The following is a 20,594-nucleotide window of genomic DNA, read 5'->3' as shown; positions in this document are numbered from 1 at the left end:
AGGGATTCTTCCAGATTCCCCTTCATCCTGAGAGTCATCAGTTCACTGCCTTTGCTACTCCTAGGGGGTTGTACCAGTATAAAGTCCTAACGTTTGGACTTACCAATTCCCCAGCAGTATTTAATCATGCCATGAGACAAGTGCTCCATGGTATCGTAGGAGTAGAAATATTCGTTGACGATGTTCTCATTCATTCTGCCACGTTGGAGGAGCACCTCAGACTCTTGGAAGTAGTTTTCAGTAGACTCCAGAGTTTCAACATGATTGTGAAGCCTACCAAGTGTAAAACTGCGCACAGTGAGGTGGAGTTCCTCGGACATATCGATGGCAACAATCACTGCAGGTGTCAGGGTGGTAAGATTAGAAAGGTTAAGGAAGCCCAAAGACCCGTGACCAAGAAACAGGTTAGGGCATTCCTCGGCCTAGTGGGGTATTATAGAAGTTTTGTCCTCAACTTTGCCCTCATTGCTCAGCCGTTGTACGAGACGCTACAGAAACATGCTCCAAACACCATCAGATGGGGAGAAGCACAAGAGAGATCTTTTGCCACCCTCAAGAATATGCTATGCAAGGAGCCTAGCTTGTATTTACCTGATTCCAATAAACCTTTTATATTGCCCACTGATGCTTCCCAAGATGGAGTAGGTGCCATATTGATGCAGGAATCGGAAGGTAGAATCTTTCCAGTGGCATGCCACAGCCGTAGGTTAAAACCCGCCGAGAGGAATTACAGTACTGTTGAGAAGGAACTCTTGGCTGTGGTTGATGGTGTTAAAAAATATTATTATTATTTATTTGGGGCACCATTCACTCTGGAAACTGATCATATGCCACTCACTAGTCTTAGCACGACCAAGACGGCAAATGCAAGATTGACACGCTGGACACTGTATTTACAGCAGTTTAACCTTGTTGTGAGATACATCAAGGGAAGTGATAATGTAGGTGCAGACCTGATGTCTCGCCTGCTAACTGCTGACTAACACGGGCAACTGTTGTATGCTGGGTTCCGTAAGATAGGCGTCCTCAGAGATGTGAGTAACCCAAGGACCAGCCTGGTTCTCAGTTAACCCCTTAAACGCGGCCGTGAACAGTCGACCCCCCCCCCCCGAGTGGCGGGGTTGTATCGTGGTATGAGTACCTGTAGGAAATATTAGCCAAAAATCAGAGATTAACCCTAGAACATTATACTTGGTATGGCAGATAGTACTTACATTCAGCTTTCTCCAGAGACAGGTGTTGAGCCTTCGTGGACTACCCAAGGACTTGTGGAGACTTGCAAAGTTGGGTAACCAAATCTTCACTTTCACACCTCCAGCAACCCGGTTTCCCCTCTACCACAGCCTCATTCTGTCACAGTAAACTTTATACTACAACGTAAAGGTAGTTTGGAATCCGTATTTGTACAATAAGCACTGAAAATAAGGCTAAAATCAACGGAGCGTACGGCCGACATGCACCGTGGCGGCGGTCTTCCCGTCACTCAACAAACATTTCCATTTTCACAGCTAAAAACATGTATACTACATTATTCTCAATCATATTACTTCCCAAAAGATCACCAAGGCGCACTTTTTATTCTGCCTTACGCCCGCCACTTTATTCTCGTTCCTGTCGGCCGCTTGCACTGACTCGGAAGAGCTAGAACTCGCCATAATGTCACTTTGAAAGCCTGCGGTAAACTGACGCTAAACAGGGGCAAACCGTGAGAAAAAAAGCTAGTGTTACAACTGGGGAAACAAGCGTTTCCTATTAGCATAAACTGCTTGTGAGAGGAGAGCGCAGATTTACAGTTCTGAGTGCTCAGAGTGCTGCCATGTATCACAGCCAGGCTGGCCGGGCCGTGGTGGGGGGGGGGGACGGGGGAAAAACGCGATACTTGGCAACAACTGAGGTCAGTAGTACAAAGGTAAAGTATGCTAATTGTAGCTAAAGGGTGGTGGTACTGATAGACAATACCAGCTGGAGCCTGCTTGCCCGCGGTTATTCAAAATTGACAAGAATCGCATATGCGACGATCCGCCGTTATGTCCTTTTTGCCGAGCGTCGCAAACGAGACGATCCGCATTTAAGGGGTTAAAAGTGTACCAGCAATTGCGAACGTCTCGCCCATTTGCCTCACAGGACACAGTATATCCAGGGCCTGTACATACATGTATACCATAAGTTTAAGGGGGAAAAGTTTGAGAACCCGCAGAGGCGACCCGAGGCTGTGTCTGCAGACACACGAGCCCAAATTTGAGTAAGGATTCTCAGCTGCTCCGATATTGTATATACATGTGTACTCTAGGCTAAAGGGGGGAAGTTTGAGGACCCGTGTGCAGTCCGAGGCTGTGTCTGAGGACACACGAGCCTGAATTTGCACAAGGATTTTCAGCTCCCCGATATTAATATAGGCACTAGGTTAAGGGGAGGTTGAGGACCCATGTGCAGTCTGAGGCTGTGTCTGAGGACACACGAGCCCGAGTTTGCATAAGGATTCTCAACTTACTGACACTAATCTTAATGTAGAGTTAAGTTTAACCAGTAAACTACACGAGTCCTCGAGACCAAAGGCATCCAGGGACTATGTTTCCTGGTTAATAATGTACATAATAAATTAATGGCGACCTCGAATGTACGAAGCATAGGCTGTCACTCGTATTTTTCAGCTAGAGCGTACCTTTCGTAGCATGTACTGATTGCTAGGCAGAGAGAGTATTTGTAATGTAATAAGAATTTTTGTCTCATTGACACTTTTGATGCTCCACCTTAATTGATTTGCAGGTACAGCGATGGGTGTAGCAGTTTTCCTGTGCAGGCCAGCTGATCGTCTGCTGCACGCTGCCGCCTCTTCTCCTCTACCTTCGTCGTCGCCATATTATTAATATCTACTGTATCATTTTACACGTAGGATCAGTTACACTACAACTGTCACACCTACACCGTGTATCACATACACCACGCTACACAAAAATTAGTTGTCAGTGTAAATGTAGCGAACTTTCGCTCAGTTTGACCTGAGTACAGGATATTCACCGTCGTCACACACACATCGAATTTGAATCAGTCTTTTGTCTGTCGCGATGAATGTGGTTATGTGCTCCAGTAGTGAGGGTGAGAGAGGTCATCTAGCACCCAGACTCCACTAGACTACAGTTCTCCAGGCTCCCACCCTTCCTTGGTGATACGCTACATTGACCAGTATTTCCTTTTCGTATTTTCCTAGGTTTAAGAGTTTAGCTTCTGAGTGAGCAAGTGAGTGCGATCTCTTTATTTTGAATTCACTTTGTAACGTTGAATTTGTTCCTTTGTAATTAATAAATTTAACAGTTCTTTTTCTTTGAGCTTAATGTAATGTAAACTCGTGTTTCATTTCTCCATAATTAAGCTTATTTCTCTTATAGCTCCTAGCTTGCATAAACGCTTTGCTATTCATAACTGGTACTTAGGTCAGTCTTGTTGTATTAATCATAAAATCCGTTGTGCCTTCCAGGAGTTAACGCATCAGCAAGAACCTGATATCATTGATAGTATTAGTTATTTGTTGTCAGGGGTGAAGTCACTTTCTCCAGAGGCTAACAGTACTAATAAACAGCATTTGTGAGTAATTAGTCTCTGCTGTGTACTGTTGAGAAAGTTTGTAAATTCTCGTTCTGGGAGACTCGGCGAAGCTGGCCGGCATAAAGTAATCATTGCTTGATTTAGCAAGACAATTCATTGTCCCTGCTCTTCAGTATTATTGAGAATTATCCTTTAATATTGCATTTATTTTAAAAAACCCGTGACACTCCTTACATTTTGTCTAAGCTGTAGGTTAGTCACATAAATGGCGGATGTTACCACAACTTGGATAAGCGTCATTTTTAAAATTATAATTAGTAAAGTAAACTCAATACATTGTTTTGTCTCTTAATAATATTATACTCTTAAAAATAAACACTGAAGAGACGAAAGACTCAACTGCTCTAGTATTTATTACTACCATACGTAATATCCAGTCCACCCACCATTATTCTCAAACACTTTCGGTAGCCTCCTCCTCAATGATGCCACAAGCGTTTGCATCAGTTCTGGCCTGTGCCTGTGATACTCCCACTGCCATTGAATGTGGGCCATCAGGGTGTTGGTGTTTCTCTCAATTTCCATTTCCCAGCTGTTGATAAGTGCCCACACGTGCTCAGTGACTTTCATGTCAGCTCCTTTGCTGGGCCAGTCAAGAAGCTCACAGTCGTCCTGCCTCTGAAACCACCTCTGTACAGCGTAAGCAGTGTGGATCGGGCATTTATCTTGAATGAAGAGAACGGGCCCAGGAGGAAAAGGGTAATCTCTTTCCGGGAGGGATGGCAAGAAACACTCTTCTAGAATGTCTATGCATTTGTAAGCTGTGAATTAACCTTCTGATTGAAACAAGTCACCCGTGCCGTGTTGGCACACCCAGCCCCAGACATTGCACGCGACAGGACCAGAGCGGGCCTCCTCCAGAATATCGGGTCTGTCATTGCTGTAGGAGAAATTAAGCATCATGTTTTTATCCCCTCCTATTAGTCATTCAAAATATACATTAGTTTCTAAATGGGATTATTGGTGTGAATTTAAATAAATATGCAATATATTAATATTATACCTTTTATGGATTGGTGCAAAAGAGTCAACTAAATTATCACCAAAGAGCCATGATGCACATAGTTTTCATTATTCGAGTAACAAAACATGCATATAACAAAAGTAACTAAAGGTTTCTGTCGTGGTCAAATGCCACAATATTCTACTCTGAAAGACGATTCGTCAGATATATATATATATATATATATATATATATATATATATATATATATAGTTTTACATCAGGTATCCCCGAAGGGCTAAGGCGTTGCCCCTGGGTAGAGGACTTTGGACTGGAGCGTGTACCATTTTGTGACCGGAAGCACTTCTTGATGTGTACAAATGACCCTTGGGTGGATTCGATCCTCCGACCCTTCGGTCAGTGCAGAGCTCTCTAACCCACTGAGCCACAGCTGCTACATATATATATATATATATATATATATATATATATATATATATATATATATATATATATATATAATTAAAGGTGTGCAAGGGAGAGAGAAAGACGGCACAATGTGGTAAGGGAGGTGTCGCAATGCCTGTGAACCAGATCCTGTGCATATGAAATGACCATTTTTGTTTTATTTTTCCATGTGCTGTGGAAGGAACACAGAGTTGGGTCTCAGTAAAAGGTGTTAGGAGTGTAAATGTGACGTGCATGTCGTCCCTTAATCACCTCATCCCACCAGGGTGGGATCACGATAAAGCAAAAACTCAATGAACCATGCAAACTCGGGTCACATTTGCATTACATCCACACTCTCAACACCGTAATACGTTCTACAGTATATAAATCTGTGGTTATTGATTTACAATAAAGCCGTGTATATTGCAGGACTGTCGACAGTTCATATCTAACCGTGTATTTTCCCTCCTCCAACAATGGACTCTGCCATGGGAACTAGAGGAGAAATGCTTCTCATCTGTAATGATGGCTCTGCTCCAGAAGTCGTCATCCTGCTCAACATGGAGCTGTACAAAAGCCAGCCTTCCTGAATGGTGCTGGTCCGTCGGGCGTTCCTTCTGAGCCGGGGTGCAATGGTGTATTGCAGCGCGATGTAACAATCTCCTCCCATGCCTTATTGCTGCTGCGTTGGTAAGGGGGTTAGCTTCCGCTGCTGCAGTATTGTTCCCATCTTCTACTGGTGTCGTCGTCCTTGGGACTCCTGTTCTCTCTAAGAAAAGGAATTTACTGTAAACTCAATGAGGTTGTGATACATTTATTGAGGTGTTCTCAAATGTTACTATTATAGTCTGCGTGGGTCTTTCCTAAGGGCTATGTAAGATTTTAGTTTGTGTGTGTGTGTGTGTGTGTGTGTGTGTGTGTGTGTGTGTGTGTGTGTGTGTTCTTACCTAATTCTTCTTACCAAATTGTGTCTTTACAGGAATGAGTCAAGCTCGTACTGTCCCGTGTCTTAAACCATATTTATCGTAAATATCCTTAAATTTGTGAATTGTTTTGGCACACACTATTTCATTCGGTAGTGCATTCCTTTGATCAATTGCTCTGTTTGGGAAACTGAATTTCCTTACGTCTTTATCACCTCTCTTCTTAGCAGTTTTTTGCAGTGTCCTCTTCCTGATGCTTCCCCATATGTTAAGTAATCATTTATTTTTATTTTCTCCTTCCCTGATATGCACTTATATAGCATTATCATGTCACCTCTTTTCCTTCTCTCCTGTATTATTGGTAGATTCAGCGTATTTAGTCTTTCTTTGTAGCTTAGATCCCTTAAGCTTGGTATCCATCTTGTAGCGGCCCTTTGAACTTTTTCAATCTTGTCTATGTGTTTTTTGAGATGAGGACTCCAGACTACTGATGCATACTCCAGGGTTGGTCTGATGAATGATGTTATTATCCTTCTTAGCATGTCTTCGTTTATGTATGTCAATGCTATTCTCATATTTGCAAGCAGTGTATACATGTTCCGTACCTTCTCACTGATGTGGTCGGCCGGAGATAGTCTGCTATTGATAATCACACCTAGGTCCTTGTTTCTTTCTGATGTGTGTAGGGTTTTATTACCTAACGTATAATCCCAACCAGGTCTTTTTCCACTTTTACCAAACTTGATTACATGACACTTTTTTTTTTTTTTTTTTTTTATGCGAGGAAGAAGGAATCAAAGGCCATGAGCCGGCAGTAACAGTTCCCTCCAAGAGAAAAACAAAATACAATAGAGAGCCAAATTCAAGATCCGATCATTTTGAGATGCCTGGACACACTGCGTTTGAAAGACTGGAGATCATAGGCAGCAGGAAATACAGATAGAGGGAGACAGTTCCAGAGCTGACCTGTTGCATAAATGAAAGACTAGGAGTAACGGTTAACTCTTGCATTAGAGAGTTGGACAGAAAAGGGATGAGAGTTTGCTGCCAGACGGGTGCTACACGCACGTCGTAGAGGTGGAGGAATGCAAGCAGACAGTTCAGAGGGGCAGTGACCATTAAAGTAGCGATAGAAAAGAGATAAAGATGCAACAGTGCGGCGAAGAGACAGAGGTTGAAGGGAGTCAGTAAGAGGAGGAGAGTTAATGAGACGAAAAGCCTTTGACTCCACCCTATTGAGAAGAGCTGTGTGTGGGGAGCCTCCCCACACATGAGAGTTGTACTCCACACAGGGGCGGATAAAACCCCTGTATAGAGACAACAATTGTGCAGGGGTAAAGAAAGAGCGGAGTCGGCTTAGCACACCCAATCTTCTGGAAGCAGATTTTACAAGAGATCTAATATGATCTTTCCAAGATAAGTCCCGAGTAAATGAAACCCCAAGCATGTTCAAGGATGATGCAGGATTAAGCTGAATATTATTAAACATTAATGGGTATACCTGTGGAAGATTTTGTCGGGTTGATAGGTGTAAGAACTGAGTCTTAGATGCATTAAAGACAACCATATTATTTTTACCCCTGTCAGAGATACGAGCCAAGTCAGACATTAGGTGTGCCATAGCCTCATCCCTTGTTTCTTGAAGTAACTGTTGAGATGGGCGTTGCGGGAACCGAATGGAAAGGTGAAGGGTGGAGTCATCAGCGTATGAGTGGATAGGGTTAGATGTACAGCTTAGAAGATCATTGATGAATAAAAGGAAGAGAGTTGGTGACAGGACAGAGCCCTGAGGAACACCACTGTTGATAGATCTAGGAGAAGAACGATGGCCGTCTACAACAGTGGCTATAGAACGACCAGAAAGGAAGCTAGCGATGAAGGCACAGATAGAAGGATAGAAACCGTAGGAGGGCAGTTTGGAAATTAAAGATTTATGCCAGACTCGATCGAAAGCCTTTGAGATGTCAAGTGCAATGGCAAAGCTTTCGCCGAAGTCCCGAAAGGAGGATGACCAGGAGTCTGAAAGGTAGGTGAGATGATCGCCAGTGGAGCGTCCCTGACGGAACCCATACTGACGATTGGAAAGAAGGTTGTGATAAGAAAGATGCCTTAAAATTTTTCTCTTAAGAATTGACTCGAAAACTTTTGAAATACAGGACGTTAAAGCAATTGGACGATAGTTGGAGGGTTGGGAGTGGTCACCCTTCTTTGGGACTGGCTGAATGAGAGCAAACTTCCAGCAAGAAGGAAAGGTACAAGTTGACAGACAAAGGCGAAAGAGTTTGCCTAGGCAGGGTGTAAGCACAGAAGCACAGTTCTTGAGAACAACAGGAGGGACCCCATCAGGCCCATATGCCTTGTTAGTACTGAGGCCATTCATGGCAGAAAATACATCAACTGAAGAAATTTTAATGTCAGCCATGAGGAAGTCAGAGGGGAGAAGTGATGGAGGAACAGCACCGGAATCGTCTAAGGTGGAATTGGAGGAGAAAGTCTGTGCGAAGAGATCTGCTTTATCAGTAGAAGAAATAGCTACAGAACCATCAGAGTAGAAAAGAGGAGGGAAGGATGATGAGGTAAAGTTGTTAGAAAGATTTTTGGCAAGGTGCCAGAAGGAGCGGGAAGAATTCGAGTTGGAGAGTTGAGAGCATTTAGTATGGATGAAATTATTTTTAGTAGAGCGAAGAACAGACTTAGCACGATTCCGGGCAGAAACGTAAAGATGATGTGATTCAGGGGTGGGTTGGCTCCGGTACCTTTTGTAGGCCCTCTCCTTGTTGCGGACAGCATTAGAATAAGCGTGATTAAACCAAGGCTTTCTTGCGTTAGTCAAAGGATATGAGAAAGGAATGTATGCTTCCATGCCCGAGAGAATAACCTCCGTAATGCGCAAGGCACACTCAGATGGCTCACGGCCATGGAAGCAATAATCATTCCAGGGAAAATCAAAGAAGTACTGCCTGAGGGCCTCCCAGTTCGCGGCTCCAAAATGCCACAGACGACGTTTCCCTGGGGGGTCCACAGGCCATACCGGAGTGATAGGACAGGTTAAGGTAATAAGGTTGTGATCGGAGGAGCCCAACGGAGAGAAAAGATTAACAGAGTAAGCAGAAGGATTAGTTGTGAGGAAGAGGTCAAGTATGTTGGAGCTCTCTCCAAGGCGGTCAGGGATACGGGTAGGGTGCTGTACAAGCTGCTCTAGGTCATTAAGGATAGAAAAGATGTAGGCTTGTTCACCAGGTGGATCCGTGAAAGGAGAGGAGAGCCAAAGGTGGTGGTGAACATTGAAATCTCCAAGAATGGAGATTTCAGAGAAAGGAGAAATGGACAGAATGTGTTCCATCGTAGAAGTAAGATAGTCAAAGAATTTTTGATAGTCATTAGAATTAGGGGATAAGTAAACAGCACAGATATATTTAGTCAGAGAATGACAGGAATTCCATTTGCCATGTATTACTCCATTCATGAAGTTTATTTAATTCTTCTTGTAGCTCTTTACAAGAGTCTGTGTTACTAATTCTCCTTTGTATTTTTGCATCATCTACAAACATATTTAGATAGCTTTTATTTCCAGTGTTACTGTCTATATCATTTATATACACTAAAAACATGATTGGTGCCAGCACTGAGCCCTGTGGTACTCCACTAGTCACTTCTTTCCATGATGAGTAGTTTCCCCTTAGTACTGTTCTCATTTCTCTTTTTATGAGAAAATCTTGCATCCAACAAAACAGTTTGCCTCAAATTCCTCCTTGATGGTACAGTTTCCATAAAAGTCTTTGGTGTGGTACTGTGTCAAATGCTTTCTTGAAATCTAAATAGATACTGTCCACCCATCCTTCTCTTTCCTGTATTGTGTCTGTTACTCTGTCATAGTAGCTCAACAGATTAGTAACACATGATTTTCCTTTTCTGAAACCAAACGGTCTTTCTGTAATCATATTGTGTTCTAGATGATTTACCCAAGCTTTTCTTATAAGCTTTTCTAATACCTTGCTTACAACACTGGTCAGTGATACTGGTCGGTAGTTGAGTGGATTTTGTCTATTCCCTTTCTTGAATAAGGGGACAATATTTGTTTTCTTCCAAATATCAGGTAGTTTCCCTTGACTCAAGGATTTCTTGAAGATTAAGGATAATGGTTTACTTAACTCCTTTGCACATTCTCGTAGCACCCAACATGAAATTTCATCAGGACAACTTGCTTTTCCTCTGTCTAATTTACTTAACTCCTCCTGTATTACTTTTTCTGATACTTGTATATCTGGTAGTATGTGTGGGCATGCATGTCCCACGTAGTCCTTCTCAATTTTTTTTTTCTGTAAAAACTGATTTGAAATTCTTAGTTAGTGCTTCACAAATATCTTTCCCTTGTGTATAGGTGATTCCCTGGTCCGTAATGGATTGTATTATATCTTTTACTTTGATTTTGCTTCTGATGTAGCTGTAAAATAGCTTCGGTTGATCACTACTTTTATTTATGATAGCCTCCTCAAACTGTTTTTGGGCTTCCCTCCTTATTCTAGTATAATCGTTTCTTGCCTGTTTGTAATTATTATATGCTCTTTCACTATTGTGTCTTCTGTATCTATTCCACAACAAATCTCTTCTTTCTTTTGATCTTTTACATTCTGTATTGAACCATTTCTGTATTTTTGTATCTGCTTCTTTGTGCTGTGGGATGTACTTCTGGACTCCTATTTCATAATATTCACAGAATTTTTTATATACAGCATTTAAATCTTGTCCTCTAAGGTCAGTTTCCCAATCAACTTCTAAGAAATAATTCTTTAGGTCATGATAATTTCCCTTTTTATAGTTTAGACTCTTTTTGTAACTTTCATTGCTGTTAACTATGTTATAAGCTATCCTGAAGTTGCAATTTAGTACTGAATGAACGCTATTGCCGAATGGAGGGTGATATATTAAATTGTCAATATCATTTTCTTGCCTAGTAAATATGAGATCTAGCACTGAAGGTACATCGAGTCCTCTTTTTCTGATGGTTTCCTTCACATGTTGCGTTAGGAAAAACTCTTGCACGAGATCCAGGAGATTTTGGTTCCAACAGCTTTCTTGGCTAATTATATCTAGAGTATTCCAATTTATATTTGTATTAAAGTCTCCAGTTAGTATAATTCTTTCCGATTTCTCTTCCATTTTATGTAGTTATGCTCTGAACTCTGAATTGTACTCTCTGCCAGGTCCTCATATTCGTCTCTTTCCCATGTGTATGATCTGGGTGGCATGTACAAATTGGCTACAATTGCTTTCCCTTCAGATGTGTTGATCTCTACTGCAATCAGCTCTACTTGTGAGGGTATATCTAGTTTTATTTCATTGACGTATATTTTTCTTAGTTAATATTATAATTCCTCCTCCTTTTTATTAATTTTCTATCCCTTCTCCATATATTATATTCCTCTAAGTTTAGTATGTCATTTGATATCCTTGGTGTCAATTTTGTTTCAGTTAGGCATATTATATGTTGTTCATTTTCTCTGACATAATCATTCATCTCTGGTAATTTAGATACCATTCCATCCACATTTGAGTACATCAACTTTATCATCTTGTTTATATACTTGTCATGACATGATTCTACTACCTTCTTCCTTTTCATTCCCTCCTGTTTATGTACCACTTTCGTACAGTCGCCAAACTTTCCACCTGGGCCACCCAGCCGCGAGAGGTGGGTAACGGGTGCTGGCAACAGTGTATCTGTTTGTTCTTGCGTACATGCTCGACGAAAGTTCGGATCATCAACTCTCTTCGTCTGTAGTGAACCTCAGTCAGAGTCAGAGTTCATCCCATAGATGGCTGGGTACGTTGTTGGGTGGAGAGAAAAATGTCTCAGGAGTAAGGCGGCTCTCCCATCGACTCAGCCAGTTGCATGAAACTGGTCGCACGGAAAACTGTGTGCCATAGGTCGCGCTGACCAAGGCCAAATAAATATGATTATTAATTATATAAGGTAATATATATAATATGATATAGATATATACTCTTATATATAATACAATTATATATATTATACTATACTTATTTGGCCTTGGTCCGTGCAACCTATGGCACGCAACAATTCCATGCGACCGGTTTCCTGCAACTGGTCGAGCCGGTGGGAGAGCTGATTAAGGGAGGAGCTTGGCATAGTGAAGGCCAGGGCAGGCGCAGGACGGGGGAAGGGGGGTTACGTTATTCATACCGCCAGTGATAATAATTGTCGAACTAGTCTTTGAGATCCATTAGCATTCTTAACAACACTAAACATTTTATTTTCTATGTTGTTTTTACATTGTTACCATAACATGTTAATGCACTATATACTGGAATCGCTCCAAGCCTCTCTCTCTCTCTCACTCTCTCCTTATATCAGTAATTCCATTTCACAGGGTTATCACTTGATACCACTATCAGTATAGGTTGAAGAGGAATGCAGGTACCTAACATCTATGTCAAGTTACAAGTAAGATACCTTCCATATTCACATCATGAATGACACTGACCAGTATACGTTAGAATGATGTTCAGATACTGTTAACGGTTGCTTATTTCCTCGTTGGTAGTACTTCAGGTATATGTTTTTATGTGTTCTGTGGTGCACCAGGAAGAGGTATGTTAAAACAGTGTCACCTCAACAGCCAAAGAGTTTATTTATACTGCAGCGGAACGTGGCTATTATATTAGCTATGAAATGACTTACCGTATCATATTTCATATGCCTATGGTCATAACAGCACACCTTTATAGTCATTTCACATGACTGAATTACACATTACACGGAAAATTGATTGTGAGCAGTGCCGCTTTTGTGTGAGGTCACACATTTACACGCTCATCGAGTCTTCACCAAACAACATTATCTCACATTATAGCAAGATGAAGACTCCACCGTTACATCACAGTATGCAAAAGCTTCCAGTCATTTGAAGCACAATTGCTACTGATTCATGAATAGCTGGGACATTTATATCACCATTGCCTGTCATCTTACTTATGTGATTGGTAAATGCAACATAACGAACATAAAATTATTACAGGCTGGAACACTTTTTTTTTTTTTTTTTTTTTTTTTTTTCTCATGACCCCAGGCGCTTTAGCGCCCGTCACCGAGGCCCGGGGTGCGAGGATATGTGATTTTGGTTGCTGACTACCTGCTACTAAGACTTGGTCATAAGATATGGGCATGGTATATAACAGGAGAAACCCATCTCTTCTAACTGGGGTGGAACCACGTCACACGGATCGGCTGGCGGAAGCGTTAATTACCACGTCATCCACAGTACTGTTTCACATATTTAATATATATCAACTGTTAAAACAATAGCCGTGTTTGCATTGCAAGCACAGTGATCCACGTAATGATTAAGTGATGAGCCATGGGTTTATCATATAATAATGTAAATGAATACGTTTATAAATATGTAATATATGTAAAGATGCAATTTTTTAGATTATTTTACTTACTGTTTTCAATACTCGCATTATCCAATACTTTCAAGAAGTTCCTTTGAAATTCTTCCGGCTTAAAATTGTCGACCGAATATTGGGATGAACTCTGAGGTTCACTACAGAAGACGAGAGTTGATGATCCGAACTTTCGTCGAGCATGTACAAACGAACAAACAAATACACTGTTGCCAGCACCCGTTACCCACCTCTCGCGGCTAGGTGGCCCAGGTGGAAAGTTTGGCGACTGTACCTGCAATCCAATTACTTTGTGAAAAAAAATGTTGTCTTCTCCTCCTCTGATCTTCCCTCATTTTGTGTGTGTGTGTGTGTGTGTGTGTGTGTGTGTGTGTGTGTGTGTGTGTGTGTGCGTGTGTGTGTGTGTGCGAGTCAGTTGGTTGGGTGGCTGGAGTTGATGAGGCTGAGTTGGTGGGTGTGGTAGTTCGATGCATCGCCAGGGTGGGTGGACAGTGGTAATGGTGGAGAGAAGGGCTGAGGGGGCGGTTGTTGGGTGTGGTGTGTGGAGTGGTTTTGGGTGGGTTGTAGGGGTAAATGGGTTAGTGAGTGGATGGGTTGGGTGGGTGGTGGCTGGATATGTGGGTGGTCGGGGAGGGGTCGGTAAGTTAGGTTTGGATAAGATGAGTTTGATGGATAAGTCGGGTTCAAATGGGTGAATGGGGTGGCGGAGTGAATGAGGTTGGATTCAAATGGGTGAATGGGGTGGCGGAGTGAATGAGGTTGGGTTCAAATCGGTGAATGGGGTGGCGGGGTGAATGGGGTTGGGGTCAAATAGGTAAATGGGGTTGGGTATGAAGGGTGGATGGGCGGGTGGGTCGGTGGGAGGAGTGGGTGGACAGGATGGGTGGATGGGCAGGGTGAGGTGGGTGAGGAGTGTTCAGGGAAAGGTGGGAGGGTTGTGTGAATGGATGAGATGGATGGCATTGTTGGGTGACCAGGGTGGATGGAACTCGTGAGTGGGAAGGGTGGGTGGAATTTGTGAGTGGAGAGGGTGGGTGGTTGGGGTCAGTGGCCAAGATAGATTGTCGGAATGTGTGGGCAGAGTCGGCAGGGTGAGTGGGCACCGTTGGGCGCCAGGGTGGCTGAGACGATTGTGTGGTCGGGATGATCTAAGTGGGTAGTTGGGTTGGATGGCTGGATGGGTTCAGGGTGGAGAAATGAATGAGTAAATGAGTTGAGTGGCATTGTTGGGTGAACTTCGTGTGTGGCATTCGTGGGTTAGCAGGGTGGATAGCAGGGATCTATGGGCTGGGTGGGTGTCAGGTGTGAGGTTGGTGGGTTGTGTTGGATGGGTTGAGTGGGTAGGTGGATAAGTAGGTGGATGCATTTGTGGCTGTCCAGATGACAAGGCAAGAGAGGGACTTCTCTGGCATATAACACTGAACTGTTACTTGGATTTTTAGTTTATCGCTTAGAACACTATTAAAACTATTTGGAAACCAGACTCTATACATTAAGGTCATTGTATTGAAATCTGCTAAAACTTCGATATAATCACTTCTCATGGAACTGAAGACGGATCTATGCACCTGATAATATACCTAATAGTAAGATAAATGAAAGTAACATTACATGCGGCAAGACATGAGAGTTAGCGAAGCTTCATATCTCCGATCCATCCGTCCAACAAATCAGTGTTTCGATGGGGGTAAGGAGGGGGAGTTAGGGGGGGGGGTAGACGTGTGCGATTAACCCGACCTCTGGTGGCAGATTATCGTGTATCATGAATTTCTGTCCAGAGATGTACATGGTCTTTCTAGAGTAGAAAGAGAGACTGTACTAGAACAAATAGGATTAGAGTGTTCGTGTTCTTGGCCCGGCAACGCCGGTTACACCTGCTAGGAGAGAGAGAGAGAGAGAGAGAGAGAGAGAGAGAGAGAGAATCTCTGGCAGCAGGCTAAATTGCTCAATAATGTAATGAAAACTGAACGGGAAAACCAAATACAAATTAACAAACACAAACTGAAATGCATTTGTTTCATTCTCCTTTGATACATTATATTTTGCAAGTATTGCTTGGTGCAGTGAACTGGCTGACAATGCTTACTATGCTGACTCGATATTTTTTTTTTTGTCAGTGTGTGTATTTAAAACCCAGTAGAGATGTTTCTATATGGGCTCACGAGTGCTCAGAATAAGGTGATAATTCTCTCTCTCTCTCTCTCTCTGGGGGGGCGCGGTAGCACAGTGGTAGCGCGCTGGACTTGTGATCGGGGGATTGCAAGTTCGAGCCTCGCCCAGGCTGCCGTGCCGGGAGGGGTAGCTCCCTCCTATAACCCTAGCGGGGCTATATAGTCCAATACAGGGCTTAGCTCGGGGGAACTCCATTTCTCCCATTTTCTCTCTCTCTCTCTCTCTCTCTCTCTCTCTTTTTCTCTCTCTCTCTCTCTCTCTCTCTCTCTCTCTCTCTCTCTCTCTCTCTCTCGGGCTGTTTTCTCGGTACCTGAATCAGAATATTAAAACCGCATTTCAGGATAGCCAACTAGTTTCACAAGTGATGGAGCACACTCATTTCTTCTTTTATTGTTGCTGGCATGTCCACACCTCCACTTGTAAGGTAGGATGGTAGAGTTACTGCCCGATGGAGAAAGTTGACGTTTTTCCTCAGGTATATGATAGTAAGCAATCTAATGAAATGCTTATTGTACCCCATTCTTGCAGGCCTGAGGTAAACGTTTCAAATTTTACATTTAGGTCCGTTCATGTGATATTCATTTAACCTCGCAGTTGGAATCAAAGGTCTATATTATGTTTCTCAAAGCAAGAATCCCCTATATTTTTCAGGTTGACGACCAAAAAACATTTATTATAATTGCTATTTGCACCTGAGAATTTTCTGGTAAGCGGAATTTTGGTGTTATTTACAAAACATCTTGTAATATATCCTCATAAAGAACACTTGCATTATTCCCGTCTCCGGCAGGTGGGCAGCAGCACATGGCTCTGGCCATGGACGTGAGAGACAGGAGGAGTGTAGAGGACGCAGTGAAGTCAGCCCGGGACCAGTGTGGCGCCCCACCCTCACTGCTGGTCAACTGTGCCGGCATTATCACCTCTGCTCCCTTCTTAGAGACTGATGATGACACCTGGCAGAAAAATATTGATGTCAACCTGACGGTCAGTTCCAAGTTGTGACAACCACTTTAGTGAATAAAAGTACATGATGTAAGAAGTAAGAGATATGGCAAAACTAAAATGAAAATAATTCTGATAAATAAGCAACAATGAATCTAATATATTTATCACCTTCAACTCCGCAGGGAATTTTCTTGGTAACCCAGGCATTCACAAGATCACTGCTGGAAAATGGGAAAGACTCCAAGGGTGCAATAGTGAATATTGCAAGTATTTGGGGGAAAACTGGCAATTCCGAGAAGAGTGGTTATAGTGCCAGCAAAGGAGGAGTTATTTCACTCACTAAGACGTGTGCTGCAGAATTGACGAGGTAACTAAACCATATACCCATGCAGACAATGGATTGATCATAGCTTCCATGTTCAGTATTTGCTTTAATGCTTGTAATTATTTCCTCATATATATATATATTGGACACAAACGGCTGATATATATATATATATATATATATATATATATATATATATATATATATATATATATATATATATATATATATATATATATATATATATATATATATATATATATATATATATATATATATATATATATATATATATATTGGACACAAACGGCTGATATATATATATATATATATATATATATATATATATATATATATATATATATATATATATATATATATATATATATATATATATATATTGGACACAAACGGCTGATATATATATATATATATATATATATATATATATATATATATATATATATATATATATATATATATTGAAGTGCAAATTACGGAAACTCCTTACCATTTCAGCAAAGCCATACGTGTAAACTGTGTGCTACCTGGAGCGATTGACACACCAATGGCAGCAAGCGCAAGTGAGGAGATGCTAGAGCACTTGAAGCGGCTCACACCATTAGGTAGACTTGGCCGCCCTGAAGGTTAGTGGAGCCAATGAGTTGGTTGGTAGGGCGATGTCGTGGGATGACTAGTGGCTTGATTTATGGGGTGATAATACTTAATTAACCGGGTGTAGACGTCTGACACCAGGAGGAAGAGTGGTTGGCAGGGAGAGGTGTCATTTTAGCCCAAGGCTTCACCAGGAGATATGTACAGATTCTTTTCTCCATAGCTCTGCTATTACATTGACTAAATAATTTCACGTTATTCAAATGGGCACAAAAATAGTTGGAGAATTGAAATCCACATTCAAATATTTTATTTAACCAATACTAACAGATATAATGCGAATAAAGTCGAATGACTTAGAAATTCCTATGCAAATGTTTATGTTCTTATACATTTTTAATGAATGCTGAATCAGATTAATAAAGGCAGGAAGTCCGTGTAGAGAATTCACTTGAATTCAACAACATCACTAGATTTTCTGTAATCTTTAATGTAAACAAAATGTGGTACGGTACTTTTTTTTTTTTCTTTCCAAGGTAAAGGAGCCTGATGGCACCAAGTCAGTTATGAGCAATCCAACAAGTGTTTCTTGTACATGACCCATAATTCCTCTGCAAACCTTTTGGGTTTTATATTGATGAAAGCAGTGATAACATTGTCAAAAAGACAGTATCTATAAACAAGAAACTACTGCTATAAGAAGAACAATGTCAATTGTGTAACTGAATGTCAATTGTGTGATTGAATGGAAGGAGTCATCCAGACTGATATGGGTGAAAGCAAAATTTGAACTTGAGTTGTGGGTATTTGTGAGTGCATGGGCCTGGTAGTGAAAGGGATTCCTTCTGGAATGATGTTGATGAGTGCTTGCATAGTTTTGGAGCGAATGTGAATGTGGTAATGGTGGGAGATCTGAATGCTAGAGTGGGAAATGTGTAGTTGATATGCATGGTGTGCCTGGAAGAAATGAAAATGGGGAACGAATGATAGGGATGTGCATTGAGCGAGAGATTATGATTGGAAATACCTTGTTTGAGAAGGAAGATATAAGTATACAAGGGTGAGACAGGAGGGTAGAAGGGTTGTTGATAGAGCATTGATGGACTATGTGGTTCTGTCCAGGAATGTAATAGGAAGACTGTTGGATGTGAGAGTTCTGAGAGGAGAGGTTGGAGGTATGTCTGACCACTACCTGGTGGAGGGAAAGTTAAGAGTAGGTAAGACATGGGTGAGAGCTAGGAGACTTAGGTGTGGCAGGGAGGTTTTGAAAGTGAGTGAGTTGGATAAATGAGAGAAAATCATAGAGTATCAGGAGAAACTGAAAGATGAGTGAAATGCAGTGAAAGATCAGGAAAATGGCAGTGTGCGGGAATGGCAGTTGTTTAAGCGTGCTGTGGTGGGGCATGCGGAAGAGGTGTGTGGTGTGAAACGACTGGGTGGTGGTGTAAAAAAAGGAAGTGCATGGTGGTGCAAGGAAGTAAGTATGGCTGTGGCTGAGAAGAGACATGCATATGTAGTGTGGCTGCTGAGGAAGGATGAAGTGTCATATGAGAGGTATAAGGAAAACAGGAATAGGGCAAGAAGGGCTGTGCATGATGCTAATGTGGCAGCAGATGAGAGGTGGGGTAGGTGGTTGACTGAGAATTTTCAACAAAAAAAGAAAAATGTTTTGGATGGAGGTGAAAAGGGTGCAAAAGGGAGAGTCTGGAAAGGAATAGCGAGTAAAAGCAGAGGATGGAAGCATGTTAACTAAGATGGATGCAGTAAGGAAGAGATGGGCAGAGTATTTTGAAAGAATTTTAAATGTAGAGGAGGAAAGGAAGGCTGAGATTGTGGCAGACAGAAGGGTGCATCATCACCCAGCCTCGGATTCCCCCCCAGGGGGGGCACCATAAATGCCCCCACCTTCTGCCCCTCTCCCGGTGACGACTCAAGGTGCCTGGAACCACTGTCTGACTCTCTTCTTCTTCATTTCTGCAACATTCGCAGCCTTTCCTCTAACTTTCTCTCTGTCGAGCACCACCTCTCCTCCTCTAAACCTCACCTTCTTTTTTTAACTAAGACTCAGCTGTCTGAGGCAACTGACAGCATACCCTTTTCTGTATCCTCCTACTTTCTCTATGCTCATTTCAAAGCCAAAGGTGGCTGTTGTGAATATATACGCAACGACTTATCTTACTCTCGTGTTCCTGAACTTGATTCTCCTGAATTCTCTACACTCTGGCTTCGGCTTTCCTGTCATTCTCTGACTAAATATATCTGTGCTGTTTACTTATCCCCTATTTCTACTGACTATCAAAAATTCTTCGTCTATCTTACTTCTACGATGGAACACATTCTATCCATTTCTCCTTTCTCTGAAATCTCCATTCTAGGAGATTTCAATGTTCACCACCACCTTTGGCTCTCCTCACCTTTACTGATCCACCTGGTGAACAAGCCTACATCTTTTCTATCCTTAATGACCTAGAGCAGCTTGTACAGCACCCTACCCATATCCCAGACCGCCTTGGAGAGAGCTCCAACATACTTGACCTCTTCCTTACAACTAATCCTTCTGCTTACACTGTTAATCTTTTCTCTCCGTTGGGCTCCTCCGATCACAACCTTATCACCTTAACCTCTCCTATCACTCCGGTACGGCCTGTGGACCCTCCAGGGAAACGTCGTCTGTGGCATTTTGGAGCCGCGGATTGGGAGGCCTTCAGGCAGTACTTCTTTGATTTTCCCTGGAATGATTATTGCTTCCATGGCCGGGAGCCATCTGAGTGTGCCTTGCACATTACAAAGGTTATTGTCTCAGGCATGGAAGCATACATTCCTTTCTCATATCCTTTGACTAACGCAAGAAAGCCTTGGTTTAATCACGATTGTTCTCATGCTGTCCACAACAAGGAGAGGGCCTACAAAAGGTACCAGAGCCAACCCACCCCTGAATCACATCATCTTTACGTTTCTGCCTGGAATCGTGCTAAGTCTGTTCTTCGCTCTGCTAAAAACAATTTCATCCGTACTAAATGCTCTCAACTCTCCAACTCGAATTCTTCCCACTCCTTCTGGCACCTTGCCAAAAACCTTTCTAACAACTTTACCTCATCATCCTTCCCTCCTCTTTTCTACTCTGATGGTTCTGTAGCTATTTGAGGCGCTCCGAATAAGAAGGGTGAAACGCGCCAAAATAAAAAACGTC

The 20,594-nt window shown here is 42.2% G+C and overlaps 1 protein-coding gene across 1 annotated transcript in view; it reads left to right on the top strand.

Moving 5' to 3' along the window:
* LOC145394499 ((3R)-3-hydroxyacyl-CoA dehydrogenase-like) overlaps positions 1-20,594 on the top strand; it is an 84,188-nt gene that overhangs the window by 29,165 nt on the left and 34,429 nt on the right. Inside the window, exons 4-6 of the mRNA XM_080268346.1 lie at positions 16,310-16,503; positions 16,647-16,831; positions 17,309-17,436. Coding sequence (XP_080124472.1) covers positions 16,310-16,503; positions 16,647-16,831; positions 17,309-17,436 — 507 coding nt within the window. The remainder of the gene's footprint in view (positions 1-16,309; positions 16,504-16,646; positions 16,832-17,308; positions 17,437-20,594) is intronic.

Source organism: Coenobita brevimanus, chromosome 27 (assembly GCF_032717465.1).
Source record: "Coenobita brevimanus isolate Jiangsu-jjx chromosome 27, ASM3271746v2, whole genome shotgun sequence".
NCBI classification, from domain to species: Eukaryota; Metazoa; Arthropoda; class Malacostraca; order Decapoda; family Coenobitidae; genus Coenobita; species Coenobita brevimanus.
Note: the sequence above shows the minus strand (reverse complement) of the source record. Positions and strands in the feature narration are given on the sequence as shown.